The sequence below is a fragment of the Cebidichthys violaceus genome, unplaced genomic scaffold, assembly GCF_023349555.1.
Source record: "Cebidichthys violaceus isolate CVI_PGR_0920_01 unplaced genomic scaffold, fCebVio1.0.p SCAF_11, whole genome shotgun sequence".
In the NCBI taxonomy this organism is placed as follows: domain Eukaryota; kingdom Metazoa; phylum Chordata; class Actinopteri; order Perciformes; family Stichaeidae; genus Cebidichthys; species Cebidichthys violaceus.
In genome coordinates, this window is record NW_027176274.1 from 6,112,680 (window position 1) to 6,132,685 (window position 20,006).

At 40.0% G+C, this 20,006-nt stretch overlaps 1 protein-coding gene across 2 annotated transcripts; it reads right to left on the bottom strand.

Moving 5' to 3' along the window:
* Positions 1-1,344: 1,344 nt before the first annotated feature.
* Positions 1,345-17,880, bottom strand: itm2bb (integral membrane protein 2Bb). Of its 2 annotated transcripts, none has more exons than XM_068701949.1 (7): positions 17,664-17,880; positions 5,970-6,101; positions 4,570-4,638; positions 3,824-3,973; positions 3,300-3,410; positions 2,932-3,082; positions 1,345-2,238 (listed from the first exon to the last, which is right to left on the bottom strand). In XM_068701949.1, exons 1-7 carry the CDS (start codon positions 17,745-17,747, stop codon positions 2,150-2,152), a joined length of 786 nt encoding a protein of 261 aa, XP_068558050.1. In that variant the 5' UTR covers positions 17,748-17,880; the 3' UTR covers positions 1,345-2,149. The 2 variants fall into 2 exon arrangements, with proteins under 2 accessions (XP_068558050.1, XP_068558040.1); XM_068701939.1 differs by having other exon boundaries at positions 5,934-6,101.
* Positions 17,881-20,006: the final 2,126 nt, after the last annotated feature.

The window sequence follows — 20,006 nt, forward strand, 5'->3', positions numbered from 1 at the left end:
ACACGCAGGCCGAGCGCCTGCTGTGACAGCTGATCTGGGGGTCAGTCCTCCGAGGTGACGGTAGCAGACACACAGTCACATGATGACACAGCAGAGTCGTAGTACACATCAGCGATAGCCATCCTTTATGATACTATTAACAATGTGTACTAATCAGTGGTACAAGTAAAAGGCCTGCATTCAAAATGATGCTTAAGTACATATCAGTGAAATAATAAAATATTCATTCCGTAAAGTGTCTCCTGTGACATTATTGTTAGCATTTTCCTGTTGTAGCTGCTCAAGGTGGAGCTACTTTTAAGTACTTTACACACAGTTAGCTAGTTTAGTCCAGTGGCTCCCCACCGAGGGGTCAGGCCCGATCTAGTTTCAGTTCTTAGACGTTACTTTCATATTTGATTTTAATTGAAATATTGATAATTTGAACACCAACTGAAATTAAACAATGCGAGACATTTATAGTGGAAATGTCTCTTTGGTGGAGCTGATGAGGACTCGAACGTGAAACATGACAAGAGACACAACTACACACAAGCCAAAAAGGTAAAGACCCCCTGGTTTAATCTTTAACAATTGTATTTTATACTCGTATCATATTTTTATGTAAGATCCAGAGTAACTAGTACTGTCAGATAAATATAGTGAAGAAAAGGGACAATATAAAGTGGAAGTTAACATTAAATCTAAAATCTGATAGCAAAATACATAAATAGGTTTGATACAGTTCTGTGTTTTCTCAGCTGGAGTCAGAGGACAAGTACAACTGCACCACTCAACTATCTAGATTCTAGATGGTCTTTGAAAAATTTATTTGAAATTCAAAAGTCAAGTTGATTGAATACCGTCTGAATCAGTGTCGAATCTAGACTAAAAGATCTTTCTGCTGCTCCAAACAGTTATTCTTTTCATGGTTTTGCTGGAATTATCCCAGTGTTTTATAGTTGCCCGCTTCCTGCCCACGAAATGCTTGAAAGAAAAGGCGGGAAATCCCCCCCAAAACCCAAAAGCAAACCATCGTGGGCAGAGAAGGTAAATGAGTCTGCAGCCGTGCTAGCAGCTCTGTGGGCTAAATGCTAATGGAGGAATGAAAATGTTTTACCCAACTGTGACGCTAAATAAAACCGTTAAGAGGTTGATTGAAGTTATTACAATTCATCCTGAGGGGAACATGCATGTCTGAACCGTATTTCTTAACAATCCACTAATAGTTGTTGAGATTCAGATTGTAGACTAAAGCGGTCCACAGAGCCGTGCAGCTAGCGTCGATAAAAGCGTTCCTTTAGGCGGAGGACACCGGCAGCTTAACGACGACTCAAATTAATGAAAACACACAAGAGCACCAGGTCTGTTTTTCTATTTTGTTTATTGTGTTGGTCTGTTCGTAACTTTAAAGAGAGTATATACACAAATTAGTACAAGAAAAGTTATCCAAAAGAAAAATTACACATTCAAAAAAAAAAGACAGACAACCCTTGAGAGAAAAGATTTTAACATAAGTGTGTGTCTAAACGCCCTGCTGGGAATTATACTTTCTCATTTCTATTCAATGCAAACTCATAACTGCAGCTTTAAAAAGAGAAGCACGTATTCACACTCTTATTTTAAGATCATTTTCCAGTTAAGAAAGAACAGGTGCAGTGTATTAATAGCTACAGCAGACAAAATACAAAAAACAAAAAACAAAAAAAAAAGTCTCCCTGGACTGATCTGCTTCAACAACCAGGATGAGTATAAAAGTATTTCTCTTGGAGCTTAATACGTTCGTACTGAAAGAAAGGCAAACTACATTTACCCTCGTCTACTGAAATACGTGTTCATGCTAATAATTGCATTTATTTTGATTAAAATAATTTACTATTTCATAATCGGATGACTTTTAACTAGTTATTTATGAAAACATTCCAAGAAGATCCCCGTACAGAAAAGTGGAAAAATACACAACTCTTTGCCATTTTTTTTTTGTTGTTGTTTTTAAATCACAATCAATGAATATTTTTACCAAACAGCTTCACATTTCACTCCTCTCAACCAGTCAAACTACCTGAAGTAAAGGACAGAAGAAGAAAAAAGACAGGTGGGTTTAAAAAAAACAAACAGTCCTCACTGCACACCAGTGACTTTAAGAGCAGCTGTGAGGCCAGGAGGACTCTTAAGGCTCACAGATCAGAGTTTCCACCACAAACTTGTTCTCGAAGTGACGGATCTTGTGGCAGTTCAGAGCTTCACGCTTCTGCATACCTGTAAGTCAAACAGAGGGGTTTAGTGTACCGCCAAGGTTGCCGGTTAGATTCCCCGTGAAGCTCCACGGACAGCGAAGATAAAACTCATCGTAAAGCATCAAGGCGTGTTCAGACTGTTGTTGTAGGTGCTACGAATTAGGGTTGCAAAGGCACGAGACATTTCCTGAAATTTGGCCGGATGGATGGATGAATGGATGGATGGATGGTATCCTTGCATTTCTTTTGTTTTCTCCGCTTTACTGAACCCACACCTAACTGACTGTGAAACCGGGGTATGAACTGAACCATGACTTCCGTGTACTGTTACATCTGCAGCCACATGTGATCTTTAAGCAACACATGGTGAACCAAATTCCTCTATAAGGCTCTTTATATCGTCACTATCTTGTCATTGTCTCATCCATAAGTCCAAATTCTTTTGGATTTGTTGACACTGTCAACAGGGTGAAACTTATTTTGGTTTTCTGATTTCTTCTACGGGAACTGTGGAACTGATCCCTTGTGGATACATACAATAAACCTCCTGATCTGAACAAGTATAACAGAAACACACATGTCTGAACGACACCAGAGGATATTTGCATAATTCCAGCTTGAGCTTGTTAGCTCAGTCGTTAACAACTATTAAACGTAAAAGTCATTTTAATAAACTTGTATAAATAAAAAGGCCTGAATGGCTTTCTATTCCTACCCAGAATCCTGTCTCTGCGCTGCAGCTTGAAGGTGTCTTTGCCGCGGCAGAGGTTGTAGATGAAGTAGCCGAGCTGGTCGACGTGCTCCAGGCGCTCCGTCACAATCATCTCCTCGTGCAGCAGGTAAGACTGAGGCAGGTAGGTGCCGGCCTGGGCAGGGGGAGGACAAATCATAATAATGAATACACAACATCCACTAACACCTGCCAACTCATTCTTTGCTTGACGAAGTCGCATTAAATATGGAGCTACAGGCAGCAACTGGTTAGCCTAGCTTAGCGTAGCGTAAAGACTGGCAACAGGGAAACAGCGAGCCTGGCTCTGTCCATAGGTATTGATCTCCTCATTTAACGCTGGTGTCAGTCACCTTGACGTTGCTGAGCAGCTCCATTAAGTCTCTGGGGGGCATGACGATGGAGGTGTTGAGCGCGATGACGTAGCACTTGTTCAGACTCAGGTCAAGGTAGGCGGTCAACCTCTGAAACAGCAGACAAACATTTACAAACCAAGAAAACTAGTATTTACAAAAGCACTATTTTATTTACCTCAATGATTTTGAATACAATGCAAGACACTTCCAGCTAATTTTTCACATTAAAAAGGTTCCAGCCTGCTTGTAATTGGTGGGTTTTTAATTTGAAACTCCACAGGAAGTGTTGACTTTAATTGACAGCTGCCATTATTTGAATAGTGTGTTCTTTATGTGAAGTCTTAAGAATCTAACTGTAATCTCTCATACAGAGCCTTGTGACGTTAACATTACAATATCATTTACATGACATCTGGTCTTCTGATGATCAATTAGTGTAAAAACAGAAGTCATAATTAGCTATCCATCTTTCAAGACGTTAGTGCTTCCAACAGGAAGCAGCAGAGGATCTGGAGTCTCACCCGCTGGAAGTCGTGGACGATGTCGGCCGGGTCTCCGTCACCGAACTCGGGGACGGGGACGTTGATGAGCTCCACCTGCTCCCTCTCCAGCACCCGGATCCTCTCCTCCATCTGCCGCAGGTGGAACTGGTTTGGCAGCTCCACTTCAACCTACGAACCAGTTCAGCCAGTTAATTAACCGGCCCCACAAACAGTCACTCAAGGTGGTTATTTGGTGATTATTGCCATTGTTCACTTTCTGAAAGAGCAGTTTTCAACGCCAACCACAAAATAGTGGTTGAAGGAATACAAGTGGGAGGCAGCGTTCGCATGGTCGAACAAACCCGATCAATTAATAAATGATTGATTGGCAAATCCTTGCCACACTATATTACATTCTTGCGAACAGTGTGGAAATAAAGGAGAAACAATGACAGAGAAAAAACAAGATAAATCTACAACTGAACAGCAAACAGTTTGAAAATGAAACTAAAATAAGTAAACATGATGTGAAGTTAAAACTAACAAAAAGTACCAAAGCTCTGAGAGTATAAACAGATTTAAATGACTTCACTGTGAGTCCACTGCTGACTGAAGTTAATTAGTCAGTCAGTGACTTAGGTCATCACTCAATCAGTGACTCAGTCTGTAATGATTAATTAAGCTGCAGTGAAAACATCACGTCATGTCACACGCGTTGAACTCAAACATCGACGTCTGATAAGCAGCAGGAAGAGATACTAATGGAGTGTTGTACAGCTTCATACCTCCTCTTCCTCCTGGATCATGAAGTCTTCCTCGCGGTAGTTCACGCCGCACACAAACACCCGGCCTTCCTGCGGGGACGAGAGGAGAATAGAGAATATGAGAAAGCAGACAGAAAAAGACACAATCGATGAGTCATGTCTCTAGTTTGAGCCTGCATCACTACAGTAGATATGAATGCATGTCAACGTGTTGAATTAAGGCTCGACACTGCCCGTTTTACTACACGAGACATTTCGTCTCCTCTCGCTCTGTGCGAGTGGTGTCCTTGAGTGTGTCTCCTAGGAGGCTCCTCACTCCAGGTGTTCATGGTAGAGAAGAGGTCGCAGCACCTGGAAGGTTTCTTCATGTCGTCCTGGATCAATGTTGTGTTTACATCATCTTTCTCTACCTCATGTCATCATTCTGTCTCTCTACCTGACGCTGCTTCCTTTTTACCATTTAGATTTGTTATTTGGGAGGGTTCTTCCTCTGAATCAAGGGTTTGGAATGCTCTACATTGTAAAGCCCTTTGAGGCAGATTTCTTTGGATTTATGATTTTGGGTAAATAAAACTGACTATCTTGCAGCCGCTTGTGCGTCTAATGCTATAAATCCCTCTTAAGACTGACAAGCTGACTCCTGAAACAGCCACCATTCTTGAACCTGAAGACAAAGTTTACATTTGTTTACCCCAAGAATGGGGGAAAAAAAATGATCTGCATTTTTCATCCATTCACACTTAGTTTTCTGGAGTACGATGAACATTACAGCCCCATGCGTCTGTAGATTTATAGTCGGGTTATTTGCCACAAGAGTTCAAATCACCTGGACATGATAAGGAGGAAATACTGTAAAGTTATAAAGTGTTAAAATGGAACCCAGCTAGATTAATTTATTATATTTCCTGTGAAGTTTTTGTTTTGGCCGATTCCACTTTGCTGCAGCTATTGAACCCCAGCAGTCTGTTGATCATTCACACCGTTTTAAACCCTGCCCAGGTAGGTGGAGTTAGCGCTTCACATAAAAACAGCTCGCTGCAGTTTGACTTGCTTCAACCTGTCGAGTTCGTCTGTTCACATTTTCTCCAGCAAGATGCGATTAACACGCCACGCTTGTGATGTTGTTGTTGTGTTGGATCGCGGACTTCAACCCGAATAAAGACTATCAGATGGTTTTTATTACATGCATGTTATTGTGATGTATTGCATACATGGTTTGCTTGTGTGGCTGTTTGTTGTGATACCTCTTCTGTTGTGTCTCCAGACTTTTAAGCGGCCAACTCTTCTCGAGCCTTTTTTTTTTTTTTTTTAAAGCTGCAAGTTCTACTCTGCCTTTACACCTCCTTTGCTGATACTTTGATAATTGATCATCGTTTTAAATTTACCTCTTCTTCCCACCCTTGTTGGGGCTGGTAGCTCACCTCCAGGAAGTAGTAGCGGTACAAGTATGCACCTCCGACCACCACTCCAGACAGCATGAGGGCGAGACCCAGGCACATGCACCAGCACCAGGCCCGAGACTGGTGACGCACCGGCAGCGCCGCCTCCGCATCCTGCGGGAGAGAAGAAGAAGAAGAAGAAGAAGAAGAAGAAGGAGGGTCACAAGACGTCATGAAGTTTGAATGTTTATTCAGGGATTAGATAGGATGTCCTTTAACCACATGATTAATATAAAAACAGTTATCAGTTTCCATTATTTCTACAATTCATCATTAGTGTACTTTCTGTACCCTTTGATTCAAAGTGTTTCATCTACATTTAACCATTATGACCCCGTCCCAAGCTGCTCACGACACCTTTTAATTCCTCAAATGCAAACTGCGTGTAAGTTGCAGACCACATGTCCACATTAGCCTGGACTTCATGCTGATGTTAGTGGCTGTAGTTCAAAAAGTCCAACCAATAAAGCCAATAAACCAATAGTGCTAGATGAGCACCTCTTGGTTACACAACTACTCCCTTTGGTAAATAATATATAAGTATACATATAAGTGGAAAGACCATCCCATATGATTCAGATGTTCAAATAAAAGTAAAAAATAGATCCATCTGTGAATCACCGTTTTATTTCCGTGGAAAACACTGAACACGAATCACTGTCGTGTGTTTGAGAGGAACTTGAGACTGAGCTGAGCTGAGGGGAAAGCAGGATCGTCAGTAAATATTCAACGGAGCAGAAGGAACCAGAGCTTATCATCATCATCATCATCAGACCGACATCAGCCAGTGGACTTTGGGCACGGCGGATAAAGAACAAGCCCCGACTCGCCTCCTGCTGATACGAACACAAAACCTTTTTCAGACTCCGGGAGAAACCTGGTGTGAGGATTACCAGCCAGGAGTCACTAATGTGAGCGTTTGTGGAGCTACTTCCTTCAGACCACCATCACGTCTTTTTAAACCGATGTTATGCCTGAAAACACAACCTGTGGTTTCACTCACAGAAACACTGACAAAAGCATTTGGCTGTTTATTTTCAACACACACTTCTTCTGAAGTTTACTTAAGTGGTTCTCGTGAACACTTCTGTTTTTGTTAAGTGTGAGTCACTGTTAGTTAGGGTGTGTTTACAAGTCACAGTCTGAAATAGACACTTATGTTTAACTTTCCATTTAGTTCTCTTTTAATGTTAAATGCTGGCTTGTGAAAGCGCCCTTAGAAGCCCACAAAACGTCAAAAATAACAGAAGACACCATCACAGACTCAGAGCCCGTTCAATGGCTGTTATTGTCAGACCAACACTCCAAAACCAAAACGTATTAACAACTTATTCTGATATCAAACAGAGAAACCTCACATTTAAAAGAGACGATCAACTGTATGTTTCTGACATTATGTTTGTGCAGAACTGTCTTTGGTTTCCCACAATGCATCACTTCATAACAGATGGAAACAAACACCCTGAAGGAACAGCTTTACAAACATCGTACGATAAAAATGTGACATGGGAAATGTTGTTAAAACAAGTTTCTGCACATTTCAGATATTCAAATTGAAGTTCTTCTTTTCAAAATGAGTCACTCTGTTTAATACAGTAATATATTTAAATCAACCTAGATAATAAACAGAAGATGATTCTTCCATTATTTACAGAAGTCTGTGTCTTCAGTGGATATTCGATTACAGTCATAAAACATATTTCGTGACATAAGCAGAGAGTCAGCCGTCAATTTAATCATTCAAATTAGAATCGATCAATTTGGGGCATGAGTCAGCATTTCCGAAAAACTGAAAACAGCAGCTTTCCAAACTGAAAGGCCTTTCGGACAGCAAAAAAACAGATGTTGTATATTGTTTTTCTTTCTTCTGATGAGTGAGAACAACGAGGAGGAACGTTGAGGAAAGAGGAACCAAAGAACGGGTGTTTGAGGAGAGGAAGTGAGGGTGAACCCATCAAAGAGGGATGTGCAGAGCGTGGCGTTAGGTGTTAGATGTGTGTGTGTGTGTGACCGACACTAAAAGGGAACATTTCCTGGGGCTGTAAAGCTCCGGCCATCTCTGCCGAGTGAACGGTTGTTGGAATCACTCTCACTCCCTTTGACTCCGAGGGAAAGAAAAGAGGAGACGAAGGCAAAATAAAAAGGAGAAAGAGGAGGATGTTTGCGTTTATTGAATGTCCTCCAGCAGACAGAGGAGAATATCAAACAGTCGAGTTTAGAGACGTTCTGGCGCTGAAGGCAAGCGGTGTCCCTCCAACAGCAAACCAGTTATTTATAGTTTGGTAAAACTGTATTTATTTGTGTCTTCTCTTACTGTGTTTATTGTGATGCACAAAAACTCCAAGGCAAATTCTGTGTATGTGACCAGAATTTCTACCGTTTACCGGTGAGCTGAAAGATAAAATAATAGTCGTGGTGCTCTCATGATATGATGAACCCACTGTGAAGTGTTTTGGTGTCTCGTAAGTCTTTAAACTCATTAATTTGTTAATCAAACTGAACTTTTTTGACTGTATTTCATCACACACACACACACACACACACACACACACACACACACACACACACACACACACACACACAATGTAAATGTTATTACAGCTAAAATATGTTTCAAACAACAAGTGAGCCGAGTGGATTCTGCTGCAGTGATCTTCCTGTTTCACAACAGTCTGCTAAAACTTCACCAACAGCAAGACCCGACAGGCCTTTAGACCGCCATTTCATAACCTCAACACACACACACACACACACACACACACACACACACACACAATCATGTGTCAACACAGTGAAGTATGTCAACTTCACACACACAGCAGGAACAATATGTACAGTCAGAAATTCACTCATGGAGTGGATGACGAGGCTGCAGCTAAAGATTACTTCCATTACGTTTTTTAAATGTCTTGTTTTTCTCCCACACAAAAGTATTTCATATTTGATGACATTAAGCAAAAAAGCCTCACCTTTGAGAAGCTGAAACCAGAGAAGAATTTGTATTTTTAATGGATTAATCGCTTAAACTAATGTTTAGTTTTCTTTCCATCTACTCGTTAATTAATCAACATCTTTTCAACCCTACTTGATGATTTGAGAAGTAAAAACATCTTCTCACATGAATGTTTTTCATAACTATGTAAATTAAACAGCAAATGTGAATACTGCAGATTAGAGCTGCCACCAAAGTGCTTCAATTAAAGTGATTAAAGAGCCCAAAGTCAATTATACACAACAGTACAAAACCCAAAGATCATTATTTTATTATGGTGTGAAAAAGAACTGCATCAAATCATCACATGGGTTTTTATTTATATTTATATATATATATATATACATATATATACATATATATATATATATATATATATATATATATATACATACATACATACATACATACATACATACATACATACATACATACACACACACACACACACACACACACAGAGACTGACTTGTGCAGATGTTTTACGTGCAGGAAGTGATTCCCATTCATTCAGCCTTTTGTATCTAAATAAATGTAAAAAACGAATTGCCTGAAACTGATTCACTCCCTCCTTTGTTCTCCAAACTGTCTGTCCAACTCGTTTGTGATTACTTGTCTCTACTTTGATGTCCACTGTTGGCACTTTTTGGTCTCATTTTGCTGCAGAACTCCCCTGTGTGTGTGTGTGTGTGTGTGTGTGTGTGTGTGTGTGTGTGTGTGTGTGTGTGTGTGTGTGTGTGTGTGTGTGTGTGTGTGTGTGTGTGTGTGTGTGTGTAGGCAGCTGGTTTATCTGGGCTGCATTCACCTCACAGTCATGCTACAATGGGGATCAATGACCGTCTTTGTGTGTGTGATTGAGAAGAACCAACCAGACACCATGTTAAGACAAACATTCTACAGATTATTACATGTTGTGTGTGTGTGTGTGTGTGTGTGTGTGTGTGTGTGTGTGTGTGTGTGTGTGTGTGTGTGTGTGTGTGTGTGTGTGGTTGAATTCAAATTTCTTTAGCGTCGGGGTTATCAGAACTGTTTTGTTTAAGTGCCTCGATTCAGAGAGGGTTCATGGGAGTATTCTCTTTAACACTATGGGGAAAGAGTCACTTCAGATATATTATATATGTACATATATATATTATATATTATTTATATACAGTCAGGTCCATTAGTATTTGGACTGGGACACAACTTTTCTAATTTTGCTTATTTACACAACCCCAATGGATTTAAACTAATCAGTAAATATGTGGTTGAAGTGTCGACTTTCAGCTTTAATTCAATGTCTAAAACTAAAACATCACAATGACCGTTTAGGAATTACAGCCACTTTTACACAGTCATCACATTTTCAGAGGCTCAAAAGTAATTGGACAATTTTCTGAAAAGTGGTTTCATGGCCAGATGTGTTCTATTCTGTCACTATTTCATGACAAATGATGCCGACAACAGGATTCAAAATGTCATATTTGCAGTTGGTAGTTGGTCCTTGGAAGTCTCAGCATGCGGACCAGAAAGGTGTCAATGCAAGTGAAGGAGAACATTATTAGGTTAAACACATTGGTGTACCGTGGTGAAGAAATACCCTTCATAACATCAACTGAAGTCAAGAACACTCTGGAGGAGGTAGACGTTCCATTGTTAAAGTCTTAAATACAATCAAGAGACGCCTTCATGAATCTAATTACAGAAGGATTACAACAAGATGAACACCTCTGGTACCACTGAAGAACAGGAAGGCCTCATTAGACGTTAACAGAACACATCTGAACCAGACTGACCAGCTTCAGAACAAGACTCTCTGGACAGATGAAACCAAGATGAACTTGTACCAGAATGATGGGAAGAGAAAAGTGTGGAGAAGGAAAGGACCGACTCATGATCCAAAGCATTCACATCATCTGTTTAACATGGAGGAGGCAGCGCTTTGGATGGGCATGTATGGCTGCCAATGGAACAGGTCACTGGTGTTCATTGATGATGTCACAGCATCGATTAACTGATCATTAATCGACTGATTATTAGGAGAAATACGTCATGTTACCGTGATTTGAGGTTATTATCCTACAAAAAAAGTCATGATTCTGAAAAACTGTCATTAAAACAAACTGTTTGTTTCTGACGTTGAATCATTTGAGGATGTATTTGATGTCAATATTTTAGTATTTCAATGTCATTTTACATCATTTCGACTGATTTTTCATCGTTTTGAGTTCTGCTTTCACCCACAACGTTATTGTTTACTAGGCTTGTCTTTGATTTCGCCTTAACAAAAAGGTGTATTCTACCTTTTATGATGCCATTTAAAAAGAAACATTGTGTAAATACACGACTGCTCTCTGTGATCCTACGCACGGTTCAGTCCACCGCTAAATATCTGAAGCAGATCAGCCTGCGGTGCCGTGAGCGTCGTCTCACCTGAGAGCAGCTTGTGTTCCCGTCTCTGTGGAGACAGACAGGTGAGTATCAGTGTGAGACAGGTGAGTATCAGTGTGAGACAGGTGAGTATCAGTGTCCCGGACTCAGCTCCAGTTTCCCTGAAACTCCATCCTCCGCTCGGAGCTGCAGGAGGCCTCTGTGAAGGCGCCGAGGAACTCGACACACACCGAGTACCGTGTTCAAAACGGAACCAGAAAAAAACAAACCTCTGTAGTTTAGATAGAGGGAGCGATACTGGTTCACAATGTGGCTGCTATTAAAGTGGGAAACGGAACTGTTCAGTCAGACAAAGTGAGACTAAACGACAGGAGTTACTTGGATTATCTCATTCAGGTATCAGCAACATCACACACACGGAAAAAACACGTATTCTCCAGGTATTAAAGTCCACGAAAACAACAAAAGAGAAACTAAAACTAAAGTGAAACTATAATCCAAAGCCAACTGTCCACTCCTCTTCCTCTGCCAACCCGTTACACAACACATTTAAAATGACCATCTAGAACAAAACTGCAAAAGTTGTTTAAAGTAAAGCGGAACTAAACTAACTGGGGACATAACCAGAGCTGCAACTAACGATGATGAAATATCCAACGTGATACATCGTGATGTACGTCTGCTTCTGGGCAGCCAACGGTCTAAATTCCAGATAATTCACCAACTGTCATAATAAAATCCCCACATTTAAAAGAGCTGGAACCAGCAAATGCTTGGCTTTTTTTTTTTTTTTGAAAGAGGACCGACACAATTATTTGATAATTCAAATTGTTGCCGCAGCTTTAGACGCAACACCTTCCTCTCGTAGTTGCTGTAAATGTGGTCCTGTGCACTGGGTGAAGGGTCTCTGGAGGTTGTGTGTCTGCCTGCTCGGTTAATCTTCTCTGTTCTTGAGTTTCAGCGCTCAGCGCCCCTGCAGGAGGCTGCTAAGTCTCTCCGGCTGAGTCTCTATCTGACCGATTACATCGTAATCCTTCTCAAGCCGTCTGCCCGCCTCAGGCGACGGGCGGAGGACACGCGGGCCGAGAGCGGCAGCAAGTAGCTCAGGCAGAAATTTGGGCTGTAATCCTGTAATGTAGCCGCGTATGTACATTACCGCTGGAAGGTTTGGCATCTCCAACAGCATAAGCTTGATTGGGTCCAGTTGATTGGGCTGAGAGGACTAAGGTCTTTAATACATTAAAGGTAGAAAGTCCTCTTCACAAACACATGATGTTTTCCTTCAAATGTTCCTTTTCAAGTCCACCAGCCATCTTTATCCCTAAAAACAATGCAACTTGGTTGTATTTTGGGGTTTTCACCAAATGTGCAAAAGTGCAGCCAGCAAACTGAAGTAAAGTAAAGCTGTGTGATTCACATAGAGACGGTTTCTGGTAGCCAGAGATGGAAATAGATGGAAATCATTTCCATGAATGAATCACCTGTTAACTGCTGCAAGATGAAAAACAACATCCAAGTATGAAAGATGGCTGCCTGCATCTAATGACCACTATCATTCGAATTTAATCATTTGGTCTGTAAAACGTCAGAAAACAAAATTATTATTTCTCTCCGTCACTTCCTGAATCCAAAGTTTGTCCGACCAACAGTTTTAATTTCACGCAGAAGAACAGAGACTCCTCACAATTCAGAAGCTGGAACGTTGCATGTTTAAGCATTTAGGATCGACTGATTGATTAATTGATAAATCATTTCACAAAAACCCCGTTAAACCCTGCAGTGATGGTGCACCAGCTACCCACAAAACAAAAAGGGAATACAAGCATACTTTCTGTTTACTAAATGAGAAATGTTATTATTGCTTCAAGGCCCGGAGAAGACTCACTCCCACCATCATGTCTGTTTGAGATCTGCACACAATGAAGCCTCTGGTACACTGTGGACTCATCCCGTCATCACAACACAGGAACACACAGTAGGTGTGCGTTACCTGCCGACACACGTCCACAAAGTCACAGACTGCAGCGTCATTCAATACTTCAAAAAAACTCACAACTTTCACTGTAAAAGCCAACAAAACTCGTCAGTAATTTAGGACTTTTATGTGCTCGTCTGGTTGTCAGGTCTTCACGCTCTTAACCCGCACATATAAAAATAATTCCCTCTCACACATTATCAGCGAGGTCAGCAGCAGCCAACACATCTTAATAAAGCTTCCTTCCTGCGTCCACAGCACACTACGACTATATCCGGCTGCAGGATTTCAGCTCCTATGAAACCACTCTTATAGTTCAGACTCTCTCACCGTCAGCAACAAAGCGCTGTTTACTCAGCCGGCTTCACGAGGGGAAATTAATAAACTCAAATGTTGTGGAAGAAATACAAAACAAACGTTAAGTACAGCATCTCTGTTTATTGGCTCTTATTAAGATAAAAGCAGGTGACTTGTGATGGAAAGTGAAATGAACATGGATTCTCACGCTGCTGACAGCAGAGAGTGACGCGTTAATGTGCTGTTAGATAATCTCAGGTGAGCTGCCTGGAGGTTATTTTAAGTGTGGTCTAAATGCAGACAAACCGAGGCCCGGTCACCACAAACTCAAGTCAACGTAATAAACGTCCGTTTTATTGTACAACTAGGCTTATAATCAATAACTTTATTAATATATCAATTAAAATAACAGCTTTTCAAATGGGAGTATTTGCTGCTTTTTCCCCAATCGTAGTTATTACAATCTGAAGAAACTTTGGGCGGAAGACAAAGTGAAGATTCGGAGAGTTTTTAATGCTTTCAGGTGTAGAATTTAAATGTGCAAAACAGAGACCACAGCTGAGCGGTCCGTCCTGGTTCTAGTGGAGCAGAGCCCAGTAAAGACTGGATCTACAAACCAGCAGAATCAGCACAAAGACACAGCGGGAAGCTCATTTGCACAAAAGTCAAACTGTGTTTGCAGCCGATAAGCAGATAAGATGCTGATTAACTGTAACGATGCTCTGGATTAATTAGACACAAACCGATGTGATGTTGTACATGTTGACTTCCATTACCTCCGTCTAAAGACACACCGTTAACAACCTCGGAGTGATTACATGTGAAACGGTTCTGTACTTAGGTACAACTTTATGGTGATTTACTTGAGTGTTTCCATCTTTTTGCCACTTTATGCTTCTACTCCACTACATCTCAGAAGGGAAATAACTTTTGTGTCCTTACTTCAAATTTCAAACACAGGATTTATACTTTAACTGGGTATTTAAATACTGTAGTATGGATACTTTTACTTGAATTAAGTATCAGAGTATTTCTTCCACACGTGCTGTTTTTTTTTGTTTTTTTTAAGCGAGCTGGAACTAAATGTTCAACAGGAAGAAAGCTGCTTCCCTTTGTGAACCACCAACACTCAGGCAGAGGCTGAACTAAGCAGGCTAAATGTTAAGCTCGGCCTATTTCTTGTTGCTATAAATGTCTCAGCGACAGACTTCAGTTGGTTGGTTCAACTTTGGTGAAGTTCATGAACATAGAAAATGAAACGAGTGGTGTCAAAGGAGCAGAATGATAGGAGCTCGTTTCACATTAGGTTTGGGGGATTTTCTTTTCTAAACAGAAACTAAACGTTATTTGAGGTTAGGCAAGAGACTGAAGTCGGGAATAAACAAAAACTAGATCTGAATCAAAGATTCTGCATTTTTCCACCATATTCTGATATTTTATGAAAAATAGCAGAGAGATTAAACCATAATGAAAACAAAATTGTAATTTTCAAAGCCAAAACTGGTTGTAACTTTTTCAAATGTGATGATTTTGCAGTTTTTTTTATTTGACTTTTGAGACAAACTGAATTTGAAGACGCTACTTCTGGGCTTTAGGAAAATAAAACAGCATTTTTCACTATTGTTTTTATATATTTTACAGGAAAAAAAACAATTAGCTGAGTAAAATAATCGGCACATTAAACAATTAACAGAAACCACAAAAGATAAATAGCTGCATATTACATGCATAACTCTACACATACTTTAACTCTAACTGTCATCTAAAGAATTAGATCGGACAGAGAATCACTTCCTCTTCATGGCTGGAGTTTAAAAACACGCTTAAAACTGAAAGGAACAACATGCTGACACACGGTTTACTCTATATTATGTTACTAGAACTAAAATGCTTTTAAATACAATGTCATCCTTCAGTTGAGACGCTGGAACTAAGAAATGTTTTATCTGATGCTGCAGACGGAGCCACACCACCCAAGTGCATCAAAATCCCCCCCGACCAGCACGACTACAATCTGCTGCGTCTGCACCCAGAAGGAAAACATGAAGCCCCTTGATGTCAAAATAAGAGTCAGTCATACTGAAACCAACCCAGACTACCCCTACAATCTGTGGGCCAACCACACAGGAAGACAGCAGAGTCTTGCACTGCATCAACTAAAAGAAACAGCCTCTGTTGTATGATTCAGTGTACAGCTCTGTATTACTCTGCAGAGGAATCGTCTTTCACTGAAGCTTCCCCAGAAAGCCTTCAACAGAAAAGGCTTCTTTCACAACAGGGTGGAGACGGAAGGAGTCGCACGAAAGGGTTTTAACTAGACTTTATACCCAGAGAGAGAGAGAGAGAGAGAGAGAGAGAGAGAGAGAGAGAGAGAGAGAGAGAGAGAGAGAGAGAGAGAACAACCCTCTGAAGGGTTTAACTAGACTTTATACCCGAGAGAGAGAGAGAGAGAGAGAGAGAGAGAGAGAGAGAGAGAGAGAGAGAGAGACACAGAGACAGAGAGAGAGAGAGAGAGAACAACCCTCTGAAGGGTTTAACTAGACTTTATACACAGAGAGAGAGCAACCGTCTGAAGGGTTTTACCTAGACTTTATAACCAGAGAGAGAGAGAGAGAGAGAGAGAGAGAGAGAGAGAGAGAGAGAGAGAGAGAGAGAGAGAGAGAGAGAGAGAGAGAGCAACCCTCTGAAGAGTTTTATCTAGACTTTATAACCAGAGAGAGAGAGAGAGAGAGAGAGAGAGAGAGAGAGAGAGAGAGAGAGAGAGAGAACAACCCTCTGAAGGGTTTAACTAGACTTTATGCCCAGAGAGAGCAAGAGAGCGAGAGAGACAGAGAGAGAGACAGGGACAGAGAGAGAGAGAGAGAGAGAGAGAGAGAGAGAGAGAGAGAGAGAGAGAGAGAACAACCCTCTGCAGTCAGCAGTTTTTAACCTTGAGTCAACTGGATTATTCATCAGTTAGTCTGCAGAAGTACAGTGTGCTCACAGCCTCTGTACTATTACAAAAACATTACACTTGTTGTCTTTTCCTGATGTTTTCCCAAGCAATTCAATCCCCGAAAACAACTTTCACAACTTCCTCTAGGACTCCTGTGAAAAAGGCAACTTGTGACCGGAAGCTGTCTGTGTGTCTGTAACAGCAGAGGATGAACAACTCAGAAGCTTTTCTGTCTACTTCAAAGACCAAACTCTTCATTTGCATGAGCTTGTTATTTGCAGGAGATCAGATAAAGTTACCTGTTGCAGCTAAAATATTCATGTGTTTTTACAAAACCTTGTCTGCTTTCTATTTTGCAAGAGTGACGCACTTTAGTGCAACAAGATCAAGGTTCTGTTTCTTCTGTCGAATGAAGATCAGAGATGAGGAGACTGAGCAACTGAGAGGGAAACAGGAGAGCAAATCTAACAGAGAGGAAAAGGTGTCTGACCCTCTTTAAAGGAAACGTTTAAATGACTATTCTTCACTTTTTGATTACTTCAATTATTTTACTTAACACATGTTGAGTTCTTTGACTTTTTTGGCTGCAAAGCCAAAAGAAAAATAAATAAAAGAAAAACTAGGAATAACTATCTACCCATGATGCCTTTTAAACTGTTAATCACAATCTAACAAGGATGTTTTCTCAAATTACCACACAAATTAAAAAGCAACGCTTCAAATACTTAGCCAAAAATACAAAAATGTGTGAATTACAGTAATACATGTAATAATTTAAAAAAGCAGAAGACAAGTCAGACCGTCAAACACAGACACTGTGTATTATTAAATATTATATTATGTTTTTTAAAGAAACATGAACATAGAAACATGAAGTGCTACATGAGGAAGTAACTACAGTCAAACACTACATAACGTTACCATAACACGATTAAGAAATCCTGTTAATTATTGCATTTCTTTGTTTTTAAGTGTCTAACTTACAAAAACGGTCAAATGTAGATAGAGAACTTGGGTAAACGAACCCGTTGTGTGTTTAATGTGTGTTTATATGAACTGCGCCTTCCTCCCTCGAGCTGGAAGCTCAGTTGGCCATTTTCTACTCACTTTGTCCTCCTCGGGAATAAGAGTTTCTGCGTCCTTTTTCACGTCTTTCTGAGCCAACGCGGAGCTAAAAGACACTTTCACCATCCTGGAAGTAAACCCGACGAACTCCGGGACGAAAAAAGTACGTCAAAAAACGCTGTAAGAACACAGCAAAACAGAGAGAATTTGCTCCGAAGTAAAAGGAAGTCACACTTCTTCTCTCCCGGGGGAAGTCTGATCTGTTGTGATAACGAAAGAGGATCAAGCTAAGAACAAACCTGCAAAACTACTTCCGGTTTGATTTCAACATAAGAGCATAAATACCAAAACCTGGCAACGTTTCCTCCGAGCTTTGGTGAAAGTTTTTTCATCTTTAACTTTAGTAAAAGTCGAAATACTAATAGCTAAGTACATTTCTTTAGTGAAATTTTGAGTATTTATGTTTGAGTATTAATATATCAGTCGCGGGAGACGTTTTATTGCACGGCAGCTTACTTTTATCAATACTTTAAATACAATTTACTACTAATATGAATCCTTCTGTACTTTAAGCCGACTGCTGGTACCTTTAATGCATTTTGTTGATAATGCTTCTGAACTATTATTTGGGAATTTGAATGAAGGACTTTTACATGTGAAAGAGTAAAGCATATAATACAGAAGGTTAGCGCCTAAATGAGGTTCTACATTTGACCTGCAGTCGGGGGGGGGGTCTAGTCTTTTTATTGTGTCGTCAAGAAATAGTTTGTCATTTTGGTAAATATGCTTTTCCCTTCTTACTATTAATAACATGAGAAGATTGATGTAATGTTTGTACGCTCAATATGTAGCTGCACGCCGCAGCCAATTAGCTTAGCTTAGCATAAAGACTAACTAACTTCCTGAATTCTCCGCTGGTTGCCTAGCAAAGGTCAAGAAATAGTTTGGCATATAAGCTACACCCATATTTACATAACACATAACAATTTTTATATATATATATATTATATACATAACACATATACACCTTTTTGTACAGATTAAACAAATGAGATATAACATTTTAATGTGTGATTCAGATATCTTCAGACAGACTCAGGCTAGCGGTTTCCACTGTTTCCACTTTTTATGCTAAGCTAAGCTAGCTGTCTATGTTTTTTTTCTGTGTTTTTTTCATCTTCCGGAACACGGAACACACACAGAACACACACGGAACACAGAACACACAGAACACGGAACACGCACAGAACATAGAACACAGAACACACACAGAACACAGAAACACAGAACACAAACAGAAAACAAAACACGGAACACACACGGAACATGGAACACACACAGAACACAGAACAGCTGTCTATCTGTCTCATGTTCTGTTCCTTCATATATTTACTCTACAGACACGAGTCTGAGTCTGACATGAGTGGTGTCAATGTGAACATCCAGCTAACTCCCAGAGAGAAAGCAAATAAACGTATTTCCCAAAATGTGATTTAATTTCATCATGTTTGAAGGCCACAAATACGATACAACGTGTATTTTCATTGTCTTTTAAGCACAGGGTTCCCAAATTTGGAAAATATGGGACCATTTACGATGGTGTTTTTGGCGCTTTTATTTTGAAGTCAAACACACTCATGTTCGGGAAAATGGCGGGCTAGCTACCGTTAACTTGATCTGTTCACACCCATGGTTCACACAGCTGCTACAGGAGACAACATTAAAACAACTTAATGGTTGCCAGGTCTCGGCTGATTTTCCCCGGAGTCATACATTCAAAATTCTACTTAAGTGAAAGTACAGAGGTATTATCAGTAAAATGTACTTAAAGTATCACAAGTGAAAGTAGTTATGTAGTATAGAAAGGATATAGAAACATGTGGGAAATTTGACTGCAGCAGATGTCCAACCCATATGTATACATTATATTTATACAAATTACATTACTTATAGCACTATATAATAATATTTAATTATAATATTGTTATTACTGCGCTTTTATATCATCAAATGATATGCTCTATCAAAAAATTCACCTCAATTTCTGTCATGTATACTTCATTATACTGTTATAATGTGTATTATTACTGTAAGCGCCATTTTGTATTCTTGACAGTTTTTTGTATTTTATGTTTATTGCATATGTGTTATGCCCTTTAAAATGTTTATCAAATAATAGAATTAAGGTAATTGGTCATGTTGCAAAATGTGCTTTGATGTATTTTTTTGCCCTATTAAGATAAAGGCTCCTCTATCCTGTCCTGCTATTGGATCATTTTTGGTTGACTCCTTTAAGTAGGTTTCAGTGATAGTTAGGCTTTGATGGAGCGGGATGTGGAGCAACAATTTTTCTGACCGCAGATTACTGCAGATTATAGACTTTTT